We start from the raw sequence: 22,936 nt of genomic DNA, 5'->3' as shown, positions 1-22,936 counted from the left end.
TAGACCTTCAGTTTTTTTGTCTTTAAAGTTGTGCTCGTTGTTCTAGAGGAAGCCTGTGTAACAGCACCTTCAGACTGAAGGGGAAGTGGTGGGGAAATGGTGTGGCAGGAATTGGTAGTCCTGTGTGGTGTGACTTGCGCTAGGAAATGGCTGTTTCACACAGGGCGTAGATACCGTTTGCCACGATGTTGTGAAATCTTAGTTAAAAAAATAACAAGTTCCGAGAAGAAAATCCTTCGGAGGCCGTGCAGAGACCCTCTGATGGCTCAGGGAGTCCTTGGGGAGCCGGGGGCTGGAGCTCTGAGCTTTGTTACGCGCCTCCTTGGCCGTCTGCTGCTGCGTGCCGCGGGAGGAGAGGGTGCTCGGTGAGCTGGATGCACCTCTGGGCTCCCCAGCAGCCCTGGGGGGGAACTGGATCTTCAGAGGTGGTTTTAGGTCAAAGCGATTGGTGGCACGCGGTGACTTCTGGTGCGTGTGGTGCCGAGTTGTAACCGGCAGTTTGAGAACGCTGTGTTGTGAGCAGATGTCTTTGTAAGGTGGCAAATCCGAGAGAAAGTAGGTGAGCAAAGCGGACGGCGCGAAACAGGAATGGATGAAGATGGGGAAAGGTACTGAGTGGAGAAAACCTCTTCATCTGACGCTTGAAGATACTGGATATCTGAAAAACAAAGTTGCGGTGAGGTTAAAATGACGGATTTCACGTTCAGATTATTCATGGCGATGAGCTGTCTTTTTTTTGTAGATTCTTTTACTCAGCGTTGTACTGAAGTCCAGACTCATCTAGCATTCATTTCTTTGCCAGGGTTGCAGCAGAAGCTGCATTGCCTATCGTAAGAGAGTTGAAGTGTGTTACCTGTCATTCTTTTATTAAAATGACGGAATTATGGCTGGATGTGAGACCCAGCTCCTGCTCCTGGAGAGCCAGTCTCTCTCTGAAGCTGCAGTGACTGTTAGTGGCCAGAACTTCCTATTTGCATCATCTGAACCCTACCTCCCTTGTTCTTTCAACTTGGCTCTCCCATGGACGCAGTGGAACATTGGCAGAGGTTTGGTTGGAGTGAAAAATGCTTCTGTCGTTCTCCTAAGCGTCTAATCAGCTCTCCCTGTAGGTCTTTCTTCTTAAGTATCCAAGTTGCTTAATTAATGAGGTCTGGTGAAGTCAAAGCTGAAGATGGCCTTGAGATGTCTGCAGTATACCAAAACACAGAGTTCTGAGTGTCACACAGCTGAGCAAGTAAATGTATTTTCTAGTTCTTCTATAATCTGAAAAGATTCCTGAACACCTCTTCTACAGAACTACTTATATGTATTTGAAGGTGGGTTTTTTTGCACATGCACGGTTCAGAAATCAAAAATAAAAATACCTTCCACTTGCAGGGCATAGCTCTTGCAGATCTGCCCATGAAAAAAATATATTTTTTTAAGCTTTGAAACTTATTTGTAAGGCAGGTGGAAAACCCTCGTGCAGTGATACGTGTCAGGTCAGCAGCTGCAGGGTAAGCTGCCTACAGTCCGGGGCTGAACGTGAAGAATACTTCAGCTGTTTCATGCAATAAACTTTGGAAAGACTCTTTTCAGCATTTCTTTTCCTCTCAAAAGCCGTTCAGTGGATCTCTAGCAATAGGTGGTGAGAGCCTCGATTATTTGATGATGCCTTGCTTGGGTCTTGCTTGGGTATTTGTTCGGAGGTGAACTGGGGGAATCCTGCCTCGAACCAATTGTGCAACTTCACACGTGGCTGGCTGTGGTCCTTCAGTCAGGTATCGACTCAAACAGATGATTTAGCTTTCTAAAATATTGTGTGTTTGTGCTAAGTGGTGATTACCGTGGTCTTGAAAGCTCGCTGTTACTGGAGCAGCATCAGAAATGTGCAAGATTTGTCCTTAGTTTTCTCTCGTGTTAGGAAGGTTTTTGTGGCATTGTCAGGGATGGCTGTACACCATACTGTGTTATAAGAAAAGGTACACTTGAGAAAGATGGGCTTTTTAAGCTCTAAAAAATTAATTTGGAAAATTAGTTGACCTACGGTGACTTAATCTAGAAGGTATTCTCAAAAATGTGTGCATTTGTGTCCTGCAACATTTTTTTCACAGAAAAGTGCCAATTTTGCCCATGGTTAGATGGAATCTCCCCTCAGTGTTGTCGTCTTTCAAATGTATTTACAAAGCTCCCAACATATTGAAACATTTCATGAATATTTTACAGAGCAGCTTAATTTTCAACTTGAAATGATGGATGTACTGGAATAATAAAGTCTGTTTTCTCTGTCTGCAAACACATGTCGCTTTTGGAACAAAGCAGATCTGTAATAGTGCCAGCATGAGAGATCATATTTACCGTGTATTACAATTTTTGTTTTCTAGCTTAAACAGATTCAAAGTGAGGATGATGTCTTCTTGGGCTTTAAATTGTGTGAAGTCATGGGGACTCGTTGTTTTCCACAGAGAATGACACTTATGATTCCTTTGCTGAAGGAAGGGGACACAATGGGCTCCACTCCCTTTTACTCCTGGGTTCTTCTGCACAACATCTTGGTGTGAAACCAGCACAAACAAGTGCACGTCCTATCCCGGTGTTTTATTGTTATCTTACTATTGGCAGAAGAGGCAAATTTGGAGGCTGGAGGCATTACGCTCTGGGAGCTTCTGCTTCGGGACCTTTTTGGTGGTGATCCACAAGTCACAGGAGGTTTTTCCAGTGGCACGGGACGGGATAACACAGCGGTGAAGATGCTCGTCCCCGCGGGGTGTCGGCTGCGGAGCAGCTGCTGCTGGAAGAGACTGGCTGCAAGTTGTTGTTCTTCCTGGGGCGTGGTGGAGTGCTCGTGCTGGGAAGGGATCCTGGCTCTGGGGGGGAAGGAGCCGTCTTTGGGGACAGACTTGCCAAGGGAGTGGAATATTTCTGAAGACCGAGAAGGGCAAGAAATTAATCGGAGGAGGACTGTGCTTAAATCGAGACTCCTGTAATTCTATGCAACGCAAGAGGGCATTGGCATAATGAAGACTTGAAGAAGAGAAGAATGTTGTGTTTGTTAGGGAGGAGAATATCTCTTTCTAGGCCTGTCAGTCTCGCTAGTGCTTGTTGGACTGGGAGCTAAAGACACGTGGAAGCAAAATGGCCTCGGCCCTCGCAGGCACTGCGCGCGCTTTCTTCGCTGGGGACTGTGGAAGTGGGATACTTGAAGCCCGATTTCCTTTCCTTTCCACAAGCTAATTTGCTTTAGCCCTGGAGTAATAATTTTTCTTTTTCTTGTCTTAACTTGAAGACTCCAGAAAACAGAAAAATAGCATTCTTAAGAATGGGATTGCTTAGTAATGGTATGTTATTAGGAAAAAGGGTGTGTAACAGTGAATTGCTTGATCTTTACGTGTGTGCGTTCTGTGTATTCACAGTTCATGGAGTTCTACAGCTGCCAGTTGTTTTATCAGTCTGCTTTTCAACTCTTAATATGCTTTGGTTCAGCGAGTGGGACTAATGCAAAGGATCTTCGGAGTAATATTTTTCTGACTTCATTTGAACAGCTAGGATGTTTTTATTAACGCAGCTAGCAAAATGTTTCCATGCCTTTCTGAGATTGGTTAACCAATCTGTCTGTTTCTTCAGGAAATGATAAGAAGTGTTATGTTTAAAATGTATTTTAATTTCTTTAAAACACGTGGTTTTTGTATGTGGAGTATAAGTAGTTTGGGTAGCTGTCTTTGTAGCCCACTTCAGTGTTGATAGGCTGATAGTTTAAGTGCAAGGAGCAGCTGTTTTCAGCACGTTCTCTGTGCTGCCAAAATGCACAAAGCTAACTGTGCTCTGGTCGCGTTAATTCTTCCACCTCATAGGCTTTGAGTAAACCATCACGAGCTTTTCTTTTAACCAGTGTGTTCAGCGCTTTTGTCAATAAACAAGAGGGTCTGAAACTGCCAGCTACACATTCTATAATCTTTTGTGTTACAACCCAGCATGTGCTTAGAAAATGTGATACGTAATTTCACAACTGCAAATTATTTTATGAAGCCTTGCCTGTCAGTTGCATTATTCAGCTGTCTTTATCTACTCTAAGATACTAATGCAGCTAGAAGTTGTTTTGTTAAGGATGATTAATAATTGTCGCTGATGACATGATACCTTATAGCCTCAGAGCATGCAATATCTCTTCCCAATAGCAAACTGACTACAGCAGTTGCTTTCACTAGCAGGTCAGCTTACTTTCATAATAATAACAACAACAATAATAATAGAATAAAGTCTTCAGGCATCATTTCCTGTGCTGGGGACTGATTCTGTGTTTACAGTTAAACCTGTGCTTAATTGTTTCTCAAGGTTAAGGGCTTGCATTGTACTTCTGGATTTGTCTCACCTTTAACCCATCAGTTACTCCCAAGTAAAACTTCTGTTAAAGTGCATGTGTGAAAAATTCCATCAGACCTTTTGACTGACCTTTAGCTGTAACGTTATTAGGAGCGAATGTTCTTGAATTTAAGGCATGAAGAGTCATGCCTCTGTAGAAATTGTTTTGACTTACAGATACCATGTTGTGTCAGGTTCTCTGATTCAGAGTAATTTGCTCTGTGTGTGTTTATCAGTCTGGCAGTCTGTGAAGACTGCTGATAGTTTTCTTTCTTTTAATATAGCCAGCTGTTGGGTCAACCTTTTGGGGTGGAAGTGCGGTGACAGCAGCCCAGCGTGGTGCTGGAAGGAACAGATTCATTTAATTTGACACGTTTTGTTCAACTTCCACTTAGATTCCTTTGTGTTCTTTAATAGCTTTTGATAATCAATGAGTAATTTAGTCTTTCGTATAAAGGGTAATAATTTTAAGTGAGAAATTTGACCTTGACATAAGATGGTTTGTTAGGTAAAATTTTATGGAAGGTAAAATATGAGAACACATAACTAGAAATTGCAGTCAAAGGCTAACGGTTTACATGCTAATCAAACTTCTCTGGATGTCTTTTCTCCCAATAGGACTGGATTCTGCACCAGAACACGCCTTCTCACATCGAAAGCTGCCGCCAGTTACGTCAACAGTAAGAAATTTGTTTACAAAGTTCACTTAGTGTCAAAAGTGTTTGCTGTGCATGCACGTAGTCTGTGAAAGTGTGTCACGTTTCCTTCGTGAGGAGTGTCGGTATCTGCCAGCTATTTCAAACTGGCTTTGGACTGTTAGGGTGAAAGATGGACTGGCACTTGGTGCTTCTGGAGTCCTGAACAGGAACGTTTGTCTGTAAAAGCTACTGCATGTAAGCAGGAATTGTGGTCAGATGGCAAATTTGGCTTCTTCACCAATGGTTGTATTTTTAACATTTAACAGATACCCCGACTGGAACCCTGAGGCTCATTCCTCAAAGAGGTAACTGCTTTTTGATTACAGGTTGTTTTTAATTTGTTGCTATTATAAATGCAGTTAATTTTGCTGTTTTGCTCACTGGCAAGCTCTATTAGTGGTGTCACATTTTCGTTACAAAATCGTGTGGGTTGCTTTTGTGGGTTTTGTCCTAAGCTCGTTTAATAAGTGGCGTAATATCTATAATTCTTTCACAAGGATGAGAGTAAACTGTAGAAATGACTGAAGACTGATATTGTTAGCAGCCTCATCTTGAACCTTTCTTCTAACTGTGCTTCAGTTACTCGTAGATTGTTGGATGTGATAGAATAGTAACCGAGCGAGACTGACCAGTGTTGGATCACTGATGAAACTGTGTGAGTGATCTCTGACTTTTGGACTTAATCTTTTTTCCAGTTAAGCCACTCGTGTTTGCAGCTTGAAGCCCATTTGTCAGTAGGCGTGCTAGTGTTAGCTCGTATTTCACAGATTCTTCAGTCCATAGATCCCTTGAGGAGTTACGTGATCACAAGTTGAGAAAACCCTGGAATTCATGAACTCATGTCTCTTCTGTCCTTTAAAATGATGTTGTTTACTATTAGTTTTTTTAAAAATGCACCCTGTGGACCGTTTGTACTTGGATCTCAGCAAGATTGAATTACTTTACTGGTTCCGTATTTGTATGTATTTCAACTTGCATACAAATTGGAATGGTAGGACTTTAATTTGTACTGGGTTTTCCTGTGACTCTGCATTAATTAGTTTGACATTCCTCCTGGGAAGCTAACTATTCAGGTTTTTTTTTTTTTTTTTTTAAAAAAAAAAAGAGTTACAGAGCTGAATATGTAGGTCAGGTTAATTTGCAAAGTGCATCTGAGGTCTCTCCATGTTATGAACAAGGAGAAATAAAACTTTAAAGAGAGAAATAAAGCAAATAAGCTTTCATGAAAGTTTCATGAGGAGAATAATTGTATTTTAAAACCTCAAACTGAAATTGCTGTTGAGTGCTGTGGATGCTGTATACAACCCAGGTAAAGAAAACAGCTCTTAGCTGGAGGATCTTAATAAACCAGGGAAATGTTGAATAGCACTTTTTGTGAGCGAGGGATCTTCTGTACTTGCAGGTGGGGCAAGAGTTGTCTTTCAGGGTGGTGCTTTCTTAAATCCTTCCTGCTGACAGCACGTCTCCAGCTGGGAGGGTTAGAACACAGCTGTAGGCTCCCGCGGACCGCAGATGGCCAGAGCTCGGGGTGCAGTCTTGGGACCAGGTCCATGAGCTTGCTCGGTACTCTTACCACCCTGGTAAATCACGTCACTGTCTCTGCTTTTTTAGAAATTGCGATGGTTTCTTCATATATTCAAGCATTTTCCTTGGGCGCAGGAATAATGGGATTTACATGGATTTTTAATGATGTTTGAAACTTGCGAATTAAGTAACACTGTGAGACATTGGTGCATCATTTAGGAGACCTGAGGGTTGTGTCCTCACCTAGCTGCTGGCCAAAAAGGTCGGGCAGCAGCTGCCTCAGTTGCTTGTCATCCCCCTCTCCTGTCTGCCAGCTGTCAGTCCTCTCTCCTCAACTTATTTCGTCTCAGGGGAACTTTGGCTATTCGGAGTCTTAAACAGTAATATTAGGGCTTGACGTGGGGATTCATTAAGTGCTGGTGCTCTGGCTTACTTTTAACAAACTTAGATGCTTTTTAGTTGACGTGTGAACTTCTCTGCCATGTTGCGTTGAGAGACTTGCGTATTTTAGTTGTCCAGCATACAGTCTTCTCAGTAAGTCTAGTCGTACTGGGCATACGTGCCATCTCAGGTATTCACCTGTGTTTCTGTTAGTTTTGCCACTATAATTACTAGTGAGTAAGCTGAAGGACCTGCTGCATCAGTGGCTTCTTCCAGTTTCAGATCCCAAAGGTGCTGTGTCTGCTCTACCTGGTTTTGAGTGCTGGTGCAGCGTATCTTTGGCATCAAAGAATTTGGTGTGGGCTAAAAAATTGGACATGTGTTTGGCTGTAGCATACTGGCCTGCCACGTGACAAGCTCGTAAAAAATGTTTGGGATATTTAAACATATACTTTATGCATTTTCCAGGTCTTCCCTTTTACTCCTTCGATCTGTCCTGTCAGGGTTGTCCTATGCCTGACCACTTTCTCTGTCTCTAAGAGGAACTATTTCTGTCATGGATCTCTTCACCATTACGTTTTGCCATATTCTTCATCAATTTAACATCCCTAGGTAGCATAACTATGCAGTGGATGGATATTTCTGTAGTCCTCTCAGATCTCTCTTTCAGTCTCAGTCAGTCTTTTAGACATAGTGTCTTGAGGTTGCTTACCTCCAAATTAAACTGAAGAAGCGAGGGATGTATTTTAATTCATTGCTCTTCCCTGTATCCTTTTCCTCTTTCTGTTATTTTTTCCTAGCACTGCAGCTTGTAACTTCAGAGTTGTCTTTGCAGCGTTCTCTTGTTCCATGTGGGTTGTTCTTTCCTACTTGCTGCTTTTCAGTTCTGTCTACCTATCTGAAATCCGTATAGCAAACATGTTACCAGCATGTGTAGTACGTCTGTTAACAAATTAGACTCTAAACTCTGTCAGTTTTGGTGGTTCTCTGCAGAAAACCAGACTGGGCTTGGTCGTTCTTTTCTGCCTTGCCAAAGCTCACTGTGTGCTGTTACTCTGCTAGAAATGCCGGCGACAGGAAAGAAAACCAGACCCCAAAGCGCCGTTCCAACTCTGCCAGTCCCAGTCCGAGACGTTCGAGGGTCACGGGCTCCAGCTACGTTCTGCGCCGGTCGCGGTCGCGGTCCAGGAGCCCTGGCCGCTTCAGGCCAACGAGGCCGAGAAGTCGAAGCCCGCGGCAGATGCGACGGCTCAGCCCCAGGCACAGGTCAAGGTCACCGCAGCGGTCGAGGAATCCCCTGAGAACGAGTCCACGACCTCCGAGATCGTCCAGTAATGATTGGTCGTCAAGGAGGTCAACCCGATCTCAAGGTAAAGGGTGGATACGTGCTGCCGGGTTGAAACTTCCTTTGATGTCAGGAGCACTGTCTTCATTTATCCCTCCAGGAGTCCCCTAGGCATTTTTCGTAGCAAAAGTCTGGTTTGAGAAACAACTTTTCCTTGTGCTGTTGCTCTGTGTGAAGTATGCTTAGAAGAAAATGGGCATTCTCGAAGGTCTGAAGGCTTCCTACCTAGTGTTGGGGATTGGTTAATCATGCGAAATAAATGCTGCACAAGTGTCTGCTCCAAGTGTGCTCAGTTTTTAAGCGAGTAAGGATAGTCAAGAATTGAAAACAGCCGAAGGTGGTTCTTCCTTCTGCATTAAAAAAAGTAGTTCTGCGAAGGCGGTATAGAGGAGGAGAAAGAAAATGTGATGCTCGGAGATGGGATTGAATGGAGGTGTGACTTACAAGGAAAGCACGGTGTTCTGAACTAGTTTTGTTGAGAGGAAAGTGTGGTACATGAAGGACTTTCAGTGAAACATCCTTTTAACAGTTAAGTTCATCGCACCATTTTGTGACTCGCCGTTCAGCTTACTTCCTCTGGTTTGCAGTTCTAGGAAGTTTTATGCAAACTCAGTCAGCTGGGTGTCGTTCATTTTGAGCTCAGTCTCTGGCTGAAATACCAGATTGTTTGGAGTTTTTGTTTCTTTTTAAATTCTGAAGAGAAAAAAATAGAGGAATTTTAGCAGGTGGATTTATTTATTTATTATTTTTTTTTCCATCTATATACTGTGGCTATGTGGTTTGGATGCCTTCAGAAAATGAAGATGTACTGAGCACTCGTGGGAAAGCAGTCTAGGTGAAAAGTTGTGCAGGGACAGGCAGTTTCAACGAGATCTTCCTCAGGGTAAAATGCAAGTAAGGGAGAAGAATGAGTGGAAGAAGCAGTCAATAACCAAAATACAAATTTTCCACAGAAAGAAAGCATATAGGAAATTAATGTTGTATCACATTGTTAAAGAATAATTTAAACCAACAGGCTGTAGGACTAAGAACAAGACAAAGAAGGATACAGAGTTTAGCAGAAGGCACCCAGATAGTAAGTACTGCTGGGCATCTGTGTGTGAGAGGAAGATCAAAGTCTTGAAAACATCTTTTCTTTTCTTAGGTTCCCTGACATATCCAGTTAAGCAATCGTTCTTTTGCTCCAGCCATTAGGATTTCTGTAGATATCAGTGCTGATGTCACACTGTCAGTTTAAAACAGCACAGTGAAAGTAGTCCAGAGGTTTATTATTATTTATTGGCCCTTTCTGCTGAAGTCTGAGTGAGGTTCTCTAACTTCATTGAGTCTCCAGATTGAATCAGGAGTGGGAGGTGAAACTGTAGCAAACCACACAGCCATGTATGTAAGTTTTCTTGTAAAAACAAACAAACGAACCCTGGTTTGTTTTCCCTGCCGCTCACAGACAGAAAGGCAGCTCTGGAGGCGGTAGTGAAAAGTTTGGGACCTGGCTTTGTAGCAGAGTTCAATAAACATAAGTCCCTTCAAGCAGCTGGGCAAGGATCTTCGGGATCGGGAAAGTCACCCTCTCATGGGCTCTTAAGGAAGATGCCTGGCAATGCGAAGAAGCCGCTGAAAACAAGTGTTTCTCCAAAGTCTTCAAAGAAGGACGTGCCGTCTTTGCCTGGATCAAGCTCGTCATCTCCTGAAGCTGATGATTTACCCCAAAGCAAAGAAATGGAAGAGGATGAGGAAGACTTACCCACAGGAACCAGTGGACCTCGTCCTACTTCTTATAATAGGGTGAGTTTCTGAACATTCTTCTCTGTGATCTTAAGAATGTGGTTAGTGTCTTATTTCAGGGGGGGATCCCTTGTGGGAAGATGAACCATTCTGCTGATTCTATGCGATAGATCTGGCCGTCTTAATGCAAAGATTTGTTGGCTGCAGGTAAGTGTGGTAATTCACACAGCAAGGGGTTTTCAATGTGTGAAGCAAAGCCTCTCTCGTGCTTTCCAACAGCAGAAAGAAATGTCCAATAAATTTGGGTCCTTGTTCTACTGGGCACTTGTTGGGATGAAGCGTGAGGGATGAGCACTGTTTGGAGGAGCTTCTTGTATAAAGAAAAGTAAAGGACTGGAGGTGGAAGGTGCTCATTTTGCCCTGTGAAGCAAAAAAGATGAGGCAGAGAATTTTGCTACTGTTGTGGGGAGGAACTTAAGCCGGTGTTGTCGCAGTCCGTCATACCAACCATTTGGATCTCTTAGAAACACCACCTATAAAGCAGATTGTATTTTAGTTATGGTAGATGCAGTCATCCTTGGTGGTTTTCCAGCCTCTAAGTGATAAACAAAGAGAACATTGCCTGGTGCTGCTGAAAGCTAACAGTAATATCATGGAGAGGAAAGTAGTGGAATTGTGCAGCTGCTTCCCCAAACAGCCCAGACAGTTGGAATTATGTAGAACTATAGTACTTGATAAAAACAAAGAGGTTGTGTTGTGTTACTTTGTAATCCTGTGCTATGTCTTCTCATAACTGTAGATTGAGACAGAGTAGCAGAACAACAAGGTTGTGGCTCTGTCCTTGTGTTAAAAGGCAAAAAACTCAAAATGTCACAGTGAACTGAGCAGTCTGTTTACGTTGGAGTAATTTTGATCGCAGATCCCTTTTTCTTCCTTTTACTTGTACTTGCAAAGTGTTTGTTTTTGTTCTGTTTTCAATTTGTAGCTGTTGAGAGAGGAGTTGCTGAGTTGTGGGACAGTCCTTCAAATATCTGATTTACCGGATGATGGCTTTTCAGATCAAGATATTAAAAAAATTGTTCAGCCGTTTGGCAAAGTTAGTGATCTCATTGTACTTCGCTCTAGAAATGAGGTAAGTTTTCCTATGGAATGTTTTTGTGTCAGAATGCAAAAAAAGATTGTCAGGCAATAAGGAAGTGTAGTATTTGGATCGTCAGCTGAACATAGGATAAGGCCTCGTGGACGCTTTGTCACTAAAGATGACATACAAAATCTTGGAATAGGTGGAAGTGTTAGCTTGGTAAATTCAGCCTTGCTTGCTACCTAAGTTGTAACTGTTAGAGCAAGTAGCGTGTCTTTTGTAGACTATTGAAATCCAGACTTTTTCATCAAGCTCCACGTGAACTTACGCAGTTCTGTCGCGAGCAGATTTTTCTAAGGAAAAATTGCAGTGAATTGTATCTTGTGTCTGTAATACAAATAATACAAGTAAAGACTGAAAGTGCCATTTATATTTTAGGCTTTCTTGGAAATGAACTACAAAGAAGCAGTGATAGCAGCTGTGAAATATGGTGAAACTGTGCCAGTGCTGGTAAATGGAAAACGGGTGAAAATAAGTGTAGCAGAGAAGCCAAAATCATCTCCTGGTCAGGTAAGCGGCCTGGCGCTGAACAGCAGGATGCTTCGTGGGTAGCGTGGTGTTTTGCTCTAAAAGCTGATGTGCTCCGGGAAAATAGATTTAGTAGTTTTAATACCTTTATAAATTTCCTTTTCATAAACGGCAGTCTGAAATAAATACGAAAACACACTTCCTAATTCCAGTTTTCCATTTTTCTGGGTTGAGTTTGATATTTGTGAATAGGATCAGTTTAACAAACAGTGAAAGATAGCCCCTATATTACTACATCTACGTAATTAACACTATTATACGCACACACATTGGTACATAAAGTGTAAATTATGCAGTGAAAATTCTTCTTTCTGTCCATTTCAGGCCAAAATGACTATCAGAAAACGAGCTCAGAATATTAAAAAAGTCGCACCAAGTACGAAGTAAGTGTTGCCATCACATATGTCAGTGATAACCGAGGCAAGCCAAATGGGTTCATACCTGTTTGGTTTCTTGTGATTTTACTGGTTTTGAGCTTTTTTAGCTGTTTTGATATTCATCAGTTGTCTCTGAAACCTGATTTTTCTTTATTTTTTTTTTCCCTACCTGCTCATAATAGAAAAGATCAGAACACCACCACTAAGAGAACTAAATCCATTACAGGTAAAGTTTCGCTTACCTTTTATCTGATGATACCTCTGTTACTGCCTTTCCTCTTTGTTCCCATTTCTTTGTTTTTACGTGAGCGCTTTTCTTAATAGCGACTGAAGGCAAGTTCAGAGAGCTGCAAGAAAGCGCCTGGTTTATACTTTCAGATGTCTTCCTTTTCATGTGCCCCTATCTTTCTTTAAAAAACCCCACAAACCCCAACCCTCAAGTAGCAATAAAAAACCCCGGCCTTGACCTGTGCTTCTGCTCTGTAATTTTAAACGTTTACCCCGACTGTTGAAGGGAAGTGTGGCACTTTGGGCTCCGTAAAATAAGTGGAATTCTTCAAGTTGACTTTAAGCCTGACATATAACTTAGTTAACATTCTCTTTCGCAGTTAGTGCCAGTGCTTCCCAGTGTCTTTTGTTTGTGTACGTTCCAAATGCTTTTAAATTTCTGCCCTGGTCTTCTACTGATCCTGACAGAAATGATTTCGGTTATTATTATTAATTGATCTGGCAGAAAATCTTACATGTCATGCTCTTAGAGAAGACCTTTTTTCTTTTTTTAGTGCTTCAGTGAAAACAAGACAAGCTGCAGTAAATACATCAAAAGCCAGTGAAACTTTTCCAGTGTCTTAACAATACCAAATTTTTGTAATAACAACCATTTTTTGTTGCTTGTTTTTATTGGCTTTCACGAGCAATTTTTCTGAGCAAAGTAAGGAACCCGACATTATTTAGATGGGAAATTGTGCTTTTTAAAGATGTATTAGTCTTGATTCATTCGTCAGCGTGGTCACTTCTGAATCCAGCTTCCAGAATGGAATTACGATTCCTGTAGCAGTGTGGCTCAGAGCTGTCTCACAGGTGGGAACCGTGAATTGTTTTCTGTCAGTTAAGAGAAAGAGAACACGAACCTTTTTACAGGAGCAAGGATTCACCAGAATCCTAAATGAAAGATACTCTACTTCATACCTTTCATTCAGGAGTTTGTTGGAATTAACTCGAGTTTTAGTTTTTTGGTGTTTTTTTTTTGTCCTATCAGTTGAATTGCTGCAGCTTAAACTATTTTCGTATGTATTTTTATTCTCTTACTTCACAAATGTAACAGTTAAGAAATAAGCATTTCTACTGACTGACTTGGTTTTGGATATTTTACGTAGGTAAAAAAGAAAGGACTAAGAAATCGACAATGACAGGAGATAGTAAAATCAAGAAAACTTCAAAAACTGCGGGTAAGACAAAGGAGAACTTTTTACTTAGAAAACACAGGCAGTGATTTTCCATCCCCCTGGCTTCCCCCCTTTCCAGACCAGGTATTTAAGGCGATCAGTCCAAGCTTTTCACACCTGTTACTGGCCTTGCCAATGCTGTAGATGGTTGGATAGGCAAGCGCCCTTCCTGCGCCTTGTGGCCTGGCTAAGGCGGTGGTGATTAGCGCTGGTTGTAGATCTAGAATAGCAAAGGACCGGGGAGAGGAGGTGAGTTTGGGGAAGCAGACCCTTTCACGTAACGTCAGGCGTGCACTTGCTTCGCAGAGCTTTTCCTCTGTGTACGTTTTCTGCCCATTTGTAACGAGGAGCAGGAATTTCTGCGATGGGAGGCTTCTGAATATCTGACCAAAAATGTATAGTGCAGTTCATTCTTCTTTTGCAAATCAATAAGTTTAATATATTGAGACGAGGAATGCTTTTTTCTGCTGTTGCCTACCAGCAAAATCTACAGATGAAGACCTTCAGCTCTCAGCAGAAGCTGAAATGGAAGTTGGGGAAACCAAGCTGTCAGACCCAAAGAACATCACGGAAGAGGGCAGTGTTCCAGAGCCTGTGAAGACAGCAGAGACTCAGGCCAAAGGGGTGACTAATCCCGCACCTGGACTAGGTAATTTGGATACAATAATGCAATTTTTGAGTTACTTTGCTAGTTGTAAGTTACGTGAAGTTTAACATTGTGATGTCTTCTTGAATTTGTTTAGAGAAACTCGCGCAGATGCCTCAGGTGGCGGCGTTGGACTTGGATAAGGTTAATGAAGCTCCAGCTGATCAAGGTAAATTGCAAACTGATGGGGTTTTCTCATTTCTGTTCTAAACCTCTTTGTTATTGTGAACTAAATAAGAATGCCTTTGAGGCCAGGAAATTAAGATGACACAGGAAATGAGAAAAGAAAATCTATTAGAATAGATTCACTGACTGAAACGTAAAACAAATTTACTCTGATGACTGAAGTGGCCAAAAACCTCTAAGATTTACATCTTTCAATGGGCATAATATTTTTCCCTAGACCTTTTCAGTGTGACACGGGGAACTTTTATTTACAGCTTATTAGAGCAAGGAGTTCAGGCTTTCTGTATGTTCTGTTTACAGCTCCACCACTAATTCTTTTAATCTCATTGCCTGCCAGAGCTGCTTCAATAGCTGCTATTTTCTCTCATCTTATAACTGATTAATAACAGACTTTGTTTTAAACGTAGCCTACGTGTCTATGAATTTTCAGTTGCTCTGCACGTGACAGTGGAGATAGGGCAAGGTCGTAGTTGCTGAACGTGTTAGAATTGGATACAAATATTTTTGCAGTAGAAGTGATTCTCCTTTACCTGTGCTTGCCTCTCCTGTATGATTGGTGGTTTCCTGTGTCCTGCTGTCTGTATTTTTTGGAGCCTCTCACCATACTACTGTGGACTTGTTCCAGGAAAAAAAAGGAAAAAGATTGTGTGGGCACATTCTGGGCACCTGCATAGTCCCTGTGTGCCCACAAGAAAGTCTCCTGGTTGTGATTATTCAGCTGATAAGGTCTCAATGTCAGCAAAACGTGTGTGTGCTGATCAAAGGATTTAAATTATTTTTTTTACCCCTGCTTAAAACTCTTCTTTCTGGAAACATTTACGTAACACCGTGTCTCACCAGTGTCATCTGTTGTTGTAAGTTAAATGAAAGAATATTTCATTTTTCACAGTGGCAGTGGTGCTAAAATGTAATGCAGGAAGCTCTTAGAGCTCTTCAAAAATCTGCTGAACCACTGCCTAAACTAATCCCCTGCCCCTTTTTTTTTTTTTAGAAGCTACGATAACAACTACAAAGAGCGAAGAATCAACAGAACCAGCTAGCAAGGTCAGTCTAGTGGTGATTGAATCGGTGGAACTTGGAAGCACGGACTTGGTGCTATGGTGGTGTGCTGTCTGAAAACCTCTGTTAATTTCTTGTGAGAAACAGTGAATGGTTTATTTTATCCTTGCTGCTTGTGATTTGATGCACATCCACCATTTCACTCTCTGACTTTTTATTTTTTCCTGGGAGTTTGTTAGTTACACCAAAGCTCCTTTACGCGCTGATCATCTGTATTGCCCTGCTGTGGGTTTCTTCCCTTTAGGTGCAGTATTTGCACATACAGTCCTGCAGTATTTGACGTGTGGGCACGTCACGGATAGCAAGTAGTGGCATAATTATGGGGAGTTCTGGTTTGGTTTGAATTTTTGAGTTCGCGTGAGACAACCTAAGGTTTGTGCAGGATTAGCTTCGATACGGATGCATCCGCAGTTAAGAAGTGGCTAAGGTGATTTCATGACGTCATTAGAGAAAGGGGGTAAAAAAATGTTTAATATGCTTTTCTACCAGATCCTAAGATGGTTTGAATGATCTTTGGTTGTGGGTTAATTGCAGGTATTATAACATGCTTTTAAGCAAGCGCTTCATTCAGTTTAATGGTGGGTTCACATAGTAAAAATAAACGCTCCCTTCAGTAATATAGCAGTTTTGATTTAGAGTTCAAGGAGTATCAGTAATGTTTACTTCCGTTTGATTACAGGAACCTGATGATATATGTGTGGTTCTTATTTCCAACTTGCCTGAGAAAGGATATTCTGTCGAGGAGGTTTCCAACCTAGCAAAGCCATTTGGAGGACTGAGGGATGTGCTAATTTTATCATCTCATAAAAAGGTATTCTGATGGGTATTTATTAGTGTTTCTACCTAGAGAAGCAGCAAATGTGTTTTCAACAAATGCAAATGTGATAATGTAGTGTGGAAAGCATTGATGTGAGTTGCTTTTGATGAATTAAAATTTGAAAAAAAATTTTTTTTTTGCATTCTTTATTTTAAAAGGCATATCTTGAAATAAATAGAAAATCCGCAGATTCCATGGTTAAATTTTACACCTGCTTTCCAATGTCACTGGATGGAAATCAGCTCAGCATCAGCATGGTGCCTCAGTATAAGTCTATAAAAGATGAAGTAAGTAATAAAATATATTGAAATTCTTGGATATATGCTAATATTTCATTACAGAACAGGATTGGGTATTTGAGCTGGTTTTTATACACTGCCTGTTCTGTACATTCCGATGGTGTGTCCTATTGCAGACTGATTCTGTTAAATGTCTTTTTGGTTCCTGGACTTCTGATACGAGAATAATGCAGCTGTCAGAAGTGCTGATGCTGCTCATTTTATTAATAAAGCAGAAACTAAGAAGTTGTTGGGAGTCAGTGACTGCCAGTTAGCTGCTGCTAGTGAAATTATATTTTACAGTTCAAATCTTACAATGTCTTTTTTTTTTTTTTTTTTTTTTTCCTCCCTAAAGGAAGCAATATTTACTGCTATAATTAAAGATTCTGACCCTAAGGTAAGTTGCTAGCAATCTAACTTTTCCTCTACATGCTATCAAAATATCTTACTTTAGCTTGGAATTAGTATCCTTCACACTGAAATATTAGCTGATTGAATCGTTATCCGGTCTTTCTCCAGAATTAAATGTTTCTGTATGTTTTCATGGGCGAGTGAGCCGGGAGGAGAATGAGTACCCGTACATTAGCTGCATGATGCTTGAAGTGCAAGGAATTAAACATTTAGCAGGAGTCCTTTGAGACCCTCTCCTTCTGTGCCGCTGTTTTAATGTTCTAACCACAAGCTGCTGACCCCTGTAGCTTGGAGAATACGCAGTGGTTGCCTGTACGTAATGCCGCCCGTTTTCCCAGTGTGCTTTGTAGCCAGATATTTTGGTTTAAGTATCAAAACTACCTCTGTGCTTTGTTTGGTGTGGTGTGTCTCCCTTCTTGTCCCTCCTGTTTTTTCACTGTACGCAGTGCAAGCTGGCAGTTGATGTACAAAGCGTTTTTAGTGTAGGTAGGTAGAGGTTAATGACATTACAGCTTTTAAGTCTTCTGTGAAAAACATTTTCAGGATGTTCTTGATAGAAGGTCGGTCACTGGGTGTGAGTGTGTGTCTCTGGGCTTAGCCAGTTGGCACGAGCACTTCACCAGGGTGACTTTAAGAACAGCAGTGTCAGAAGCCAATCGTGTTTGGTTAAAAAGCATATTGCACGGATCGCTGCCGACAGTAAATCACTCTCCAGGAAACCCCAAAAGGCTGGAATTTTCAATTGCAAATGTGTCTGGGGGATATCTGCTTTCTCCTTACGATCCTTGTTTGGCACTAACGGAGACATCTGAGTGCTTGACTGCCAACGCCCCTGCTGCCATATCCCACTTATGCTTCTGATCTGCTTGTGGTGAAATATTTCTTTTCTGCTCCTGGTAAAGTGATGAACAATGGAAGGAAAACACAGCAGGCCTGGAGGGGCAGGGAAAAATTCTCTTGCTTGAGAGGGGAGTGAGTGGTGTGTTTATAAATGGCACGCAGCTTCCAAGCAGTTAAAGGCGAGGCTTGTTTAAGACCTCAGCAGTGTACGGCGCCCGTGGACTTGGTGTCCCAGGGCCCTTCCCCTGGCTCCTGCGTGGGTCCCTGGCGCCAGGGTTCAGCCCGTGGCTCCTGGTGCCGGCGTTCCGTCCGCCGCCAGCACGCTGGTGCGAGCTGCACCAGAAGCCCACCTGGGCACCAGGGACTTGCTGGGCTCCTCGGTAGCCTGTGCCCGGGGCGGCGATACCGGGCTGAAAATGGAGAAACGCAAGAAATTACATTTAACCAAGGATCCTTGTGTTATTGCAAACTGATCGAGTAAAACCAAACTCCGACTTGAAAACCAGCATTGGAGTCTTTTGGATGGGTTTCTGTGACTTGACCGATTTATAATCTGGCTAGATAATGTCTGCTTTTAAAAATACCAAATTTTACTTCAGGCATATTTTGCAGTGTTCCTTAAAGAGACTTTTGCTAGTTAAAAAAATAAAAAGATAATTTAAAATAAAACACTCAACTTGATCCTTTAAGCTAGTTACTCTTGGCTGGGAAGTACAGCTGGTTCTTTTGATGTGCTGCATAGAAAAATGAAAAATCTGATGTGAATCTGAAAGTGGGAGCATCAAATGGATGCGAGTGCTCTTTTTCAGTAAGAGCGGAGTGGTACAGGTGCCTTCTGTGGGGCTTTCCTAACCTAGTTCAGTAGTCGCTCATAAAGTATGTTATAAAGTTAACGCAAGTTTTGTCACCGATTTTCTGTAGGTAAATACTGAAACTGTTCACAATCAGTTTGTGCATCTCGGGAACTTGCCAGATGATGGATACAGAGAACTTGAAGCAGTTTGTGTGGGACTTCGATTTGGGAAAGTAGATCATTATGTTGTGCTGAAGAATAAAAACAAGGTAAGTACTTTCTTTTTCTATGGTGCAAAGGACAATGTTAGCGAACAAAAATTGTAAAAAAGGTGGGTTTTTCATCTCCCAATGCCAAGAATGAGAGATCAAAGTTTCGGACTCTTTCCCACTCAGCCTGAACGAGGAACTAGTTTGTCTTACTTGTTGAGGGCAGTGGGGAAGTAAACGAACCAACCAGCCAAAACAAACTGCAGGCTTTTATAAATCCTGAACAATAGAGGAGCAGTTCGGTAAGCTCTGAAAGTAAAGCTTCCCAAATGGCTGGAAAAGGCATTAACCTTTGATGTTAGAGTTGTAACTGGGGGGGAAAATGAGTTCCCGTTTTGTAGGAAGCTTGGGGGGAGAAAAAATAATTTTGATATGAGAAGTGAAAATGTCAGAATTGCTATAATTGCTTTTGTTTCGGGATACTTTGGAATGTAGTGACTAGATTGTAAATTTAAAAAAATTTTGTTTAATTTTTAATGCTGCTATTTTTGCACTTACGATTGGATTTTTATGAACTAGATTTAATTTACGATATATGTTTATTTATTTTAACAATTAAAGAGCAATTGTGTTCCCATTGTTATCAGCTGTTTTAAGTGTCCATCTGCTAATAAACCATAAAACAGGTAAAGCTCTTTTTCAGAAGAAGATAGTATTTTTCTTTTTTGAAACTGAATCTGCTTTTTTAAAATTTTCAAATGCAATAGGGAGAGCTCCCTAGTCAGTAAAGCATCCTAGGGCTGATTTCTAGACCTTCAAAGAATGTTATAGAATTGAGCGTCAGATGCTTTAACTCCACTGAATCAGCACTTTGCGCTGGAGAATTGTTCCACCAAATACTTTCTGATCTGTGTTCAATAGCCAGAGTTGTAAAGATCCCAGAAGGGCAGAGGTGTTCTTTTAAGGAAAAAGAAAAAAGGAGGGTGACATGTTTTAAGACTGGCTTCAAGTAGAATGGGGGCGGGGGGAAGAGAGAGGAGCAATAGAGTTAATTATCTGCTTTAGGACACAACTTGAATAGCTGGAAAATTTTAAAGGTGACTTACAAAACTTGTCTTATTTTACTTGTTAGCTAAAAGGTAAAGAAGGGAGAGATTTCTGGTACAGCAGATAAACGTTTGTGTGTAGTTCCTTTCACTGTTTCCTTGATAGATGTAAGCTTGCATTTTTTTTTTTTTTTTGTGGGCATGTAGTTCCCCTCGCCCTCATGGGAAGATATTCGTGAGTTACAGCAGAATCAAAGCTGAGCGTGTCCAAAAGCCAGAAGGTTGGGCGCATGTGGGTAGGGAAGCTCCAGGCTCCACTGTTTTGTGATGACGTTACTTATTCAGTTCTAAAGATAAATCCAAACAGGGGAGATTCCTTTCTTCAGCCTCTCAGAAAGCAGAGTCCGCTGTTCTCTCTCTTTGGAACATAGGATTTAATCCAGAAATGCTGCTTATACCTTATTTAAAATGAACATACTGCAACTTTTCAGGAATATTAGATATCACATGCTACACCAACTTAATTTATGAAGCTTCTTTTGCAATACAGAAATAAGAGGAAGTAACAGTTATTTGAAGCTTGCGGTTTTCTTCCTTTTAGGCAATTCTGCAGCTGGATAGTCCCAAATCAGCCCAATCCATGTACAGCTTCCTGAAGCAATATCCGTATAACATGGGTGAGCATACCTTGACCTGTACCTTGTCACCCAATGGAGAGTCTGCTGAGGTAAGATTTCTTCTTTTCAAGAACACGTTATTGTTGTGGAACAGCACCACCTTTCCATGAAGAGCAGCCGATGGTGACAGTGTCAGTGTTCCCTTCAGTGTTTGCTGTCACTGGGGATGAGAGTGAAACCTCCAGCAGCTGGGAACTGGATCAGCTCGTCTCTGTGCAGGGACGTGGCGTGGGTGTGAAAGTATGTGTTGCTCTTTGTCTGTCTTTTGTGTCTTTCTGTACTTGACAAACACGTATGGAATCTCCTTCCACTGATGGAAGTAGTTCTTAATGAAGGATGAAAAGCAAAAGGAAGAAAGGAGGAAGGCAGCTGTTCAGCACTGGTTAGAAAAGGAGTGCTAGCTAAAATGAGTATTTTTCCTGACTTGGCTTCATCTCTAGCGGTTCACCTGCTTTAGTCCTCGGGATCCCAGACCCAGTTGCTGTGTCAGCACCGGTCTGTGTGCCCACACCCGCTTCCATCCTCTCTCTGAGAACTGAAGCTGCAGTACTGAGCAGCCCCCGTCTCCTTCTGGTGATTTGCTGAAGGGACAGCAAGCTGCAGCAGCTGAGCACCAGCGAGGAGGGAGCGTAGTGCACGTCGTGCCGGCGAGATAAAGAGCCTGAAGCAGGGAATGTGGACGCTAGCCATGTGCTGATAGGATTCAGGCTTCCAGAGTGGCGGATGGAAATCCAGATGTGCTCCCTCTCACAGCCTGGAGGTGAAGCGCTGTCCACTCTGCGCTCAAACATGAGGGTTTTTTTATTTCACTAGTTCTGCATGCTCCTGCCTTCTCATTTTTTTCAGCTCCTTTTTCTTGTCCTGACCCAACAAAATCATTTTAATCTCTTGTCCGGTGATCGACTCTTGATCTCTTGCCGCAGCTTCCAAACCCTGTTTATTTTAGGGGGATATAAGTTGGCTTTTATTCCGCTGAATTCCAGCTAGGTTTGTTCTTCTAAGTTCATATATTACTAGAGGACAGGGACCAACTAACCAGTTCAGCATGAACTGTATACTCTCGAGATGGAGACCAAAACATGTATAAGATTTTTTTTTTTATTTTTGTTTTGTTTTGTTGCAGATTTTTTTCTTTATTTTCTTTTTTTCCCCACAGATTATCCATATGAATTCCATTCTTGGAGCTCTCATTCCTTGTGTGTTGCTGTTCCCTTTCAGTGGCATGACTTTGGGATACCACTCAAACAAGAGGATGTGGCTGGAGGGGCAGGGCACTGTTGTTTTTTCTCTTCACTTTTATTCAGCACAGGAGAAAATTTTCACTTCACGTGCTTAATGATAACGAGGGTCTTGGTCCGTTACTTCAACAGGGAGTTAAAAAAAGTCATCCAGATGTGTACTCCTACTTACTGAGTTGACATAGCTGTCAGTATTGTCTGCACTGAGCATCACAATGAATTTCAATTTTTTTTTTTTTTAAAGGTTAGGTTGCGTGCTGATCATTGCCTTATATCATGGTCTGTTTTCTATTGTATTGACAATTTCTTCTGCTTTATTGAAAAGCACCCTTATTTAGGAAGTCTGTAGCGTAGCCGTACAGTGTTTAGGATCCATGTTTTGAAAGACATACTGTGCCAGTGGAGGTTCCAGGTGTGCGTGTTTGGCAGGGGTTTCCTGCAGGAGCTGTCGGGGTGTGTCTGGTGGCTGAGGGCACAGGGCGATACGCAGCGAGGTGGGTGTTGGGGGCACACGTGTTTCCCGAGCGGATTCGCCGTGCCGCTTTCCACGTGAACCAGCAGTCACCGTGCACGTGCAGAGCCTGGCCCGCCTAAAACCAGTTTTTTTACTTCTCTGTAAGCGCGACTCTCGGAAATGTCCGCGGGGGTTCAGTGATCAGCCTGCCTTCCCAGCTCTGCCCACCCCATCCTGGGCCTTCACCCGTGGCTGAATCAGGAGTGACCCTCCCACGAACCAGCCTAGGTTCAATAGAGTAACAGCGAAAATGCTTTTTAGTGACGTCCTTGATGCAGAGAACTGGATTAACTTCCCTTCTGAACGCTGCCAGGTGAGCTGGGCTGGCGTGTGTCCCCGGGGACCCCCCGAGGCAGGGGGGGCCCCCCCCGAGGGCACAGTGCCGGCGCCAAAATCCGCCGTGCACGGGTGCGTAGGGTGCTCTCCTCTCTTCTGCTAGACCCAGGAGCCTGGATTTAGACGGTCCAAGAGTTTTCCTCTCTCTCCTCTTCCCCATTGCTGACTCTTCTTCAGGGATGATCCTCCCCATTGCTGACTCTTCTTCAGGGATGATCATTGCTGACTCTTCTTCAGGGATGATTCTCCCCATTGCTGACTCTTCTTCAGGGATGATTCTCCCCATTACTGACTCTTCTTCAGGGATGATTCTCCCCATTGCTGACTCTTCTTCAGGGATGATTCTCCCCATTGCTGACTCTTCTTCAGGGATGATCCTCCCCATTG

General features: G+C 42.4%; 1 protein-coding gene across 2 annotated transcripts in view; it reads left to right on the top strand.

The window, feature by feature from the left end:
• The window catches only part of LOC122152398 (zinc finger protein 638-like), a 65,044-nt gene that overhangs the window by 24,603 nt on the left and 17,505 nt on the right, over window positions 1-22,936 (top strand). For both annotated transcript variants that reach the window (XM_042807736.1, XM_042807735.1), the window contains exons 3-19: window positions 4,957-5,018; window positions 5,303-5,341; window positions 8,004-8,311; window positions 9,731-10,068; window positions 10,994-11,140; window positions 11,528-11,659; window positions 12,002-12,060; window positions 12,237-12,280; window positions 13,431-13,502; window positions 13,981-14,148; window positions 14,243-14,314; window positions 15,323-15,375; window positions 16,070-16,201; window positions 16,366-16,494; window positions 16,841-16,882; window positions 18,658-18,798; window positions 20,386-20,511. In XM_042807736.1, coding sequence (XP_042663670.1) covers window positions 4,957-5,018; window positions 5,303-5,341; window positions 8,004-8,311; window positions 9,731-10,068; window positions 10,994-11,140; window positions 11,528-11,659; window positions 12,002-12,060; window positions 12,237-12,280; window positions 13,431-13,502; window positions 13,981-14,148; window positions 14,243-14,314; window positions 15,323-15,375; window positions 16,070-16,201; window positions 16,366-16,494; window positions 16,841-16,882; window positions 18,658-18,798; window positions 20,386-20,511 — 2,064 coding nt within the window. The remainder of the gene's footprint in view (window positions 1-4,956; window positions 5,019-5,302; window positions 5,342-8,003; window positions 8,312-9,730; window positions 10,069-10,993; window positions 11,141-11,527; window positions 11,660-12,001; window positions 12,061-12,236; window positions 12,281-13,430; window positions 13,503-13,980; window positions 14,149-14,242; window positions 14,315-15,322; window positions 15,376-16,069; window positions 16,202-16,365; window positions 16,495-16,840; window positions 16,883-18,657; window positions 18,799-20,385; window positions 20,512-22,936) is intronic.

The sequence above is a fragment of the Tyto alba genome, unplaced genomic scaffold, assembly GCF_018691265.1.
Source record: "Tyto alba isolate M040663 unplaced genomic scaffold, T.alba_DEE_v4.0 Super-Scaffold_6, whole genome shotgun sequence".
NCBI lineage: Eukaryota > Metazoa > Chordata > Aves > Strigiformes > Tytonidae > Tyto > Tyto alba.
This window is presented reverse-complemented; position numbering and strand designations above follow the sequence as displayed.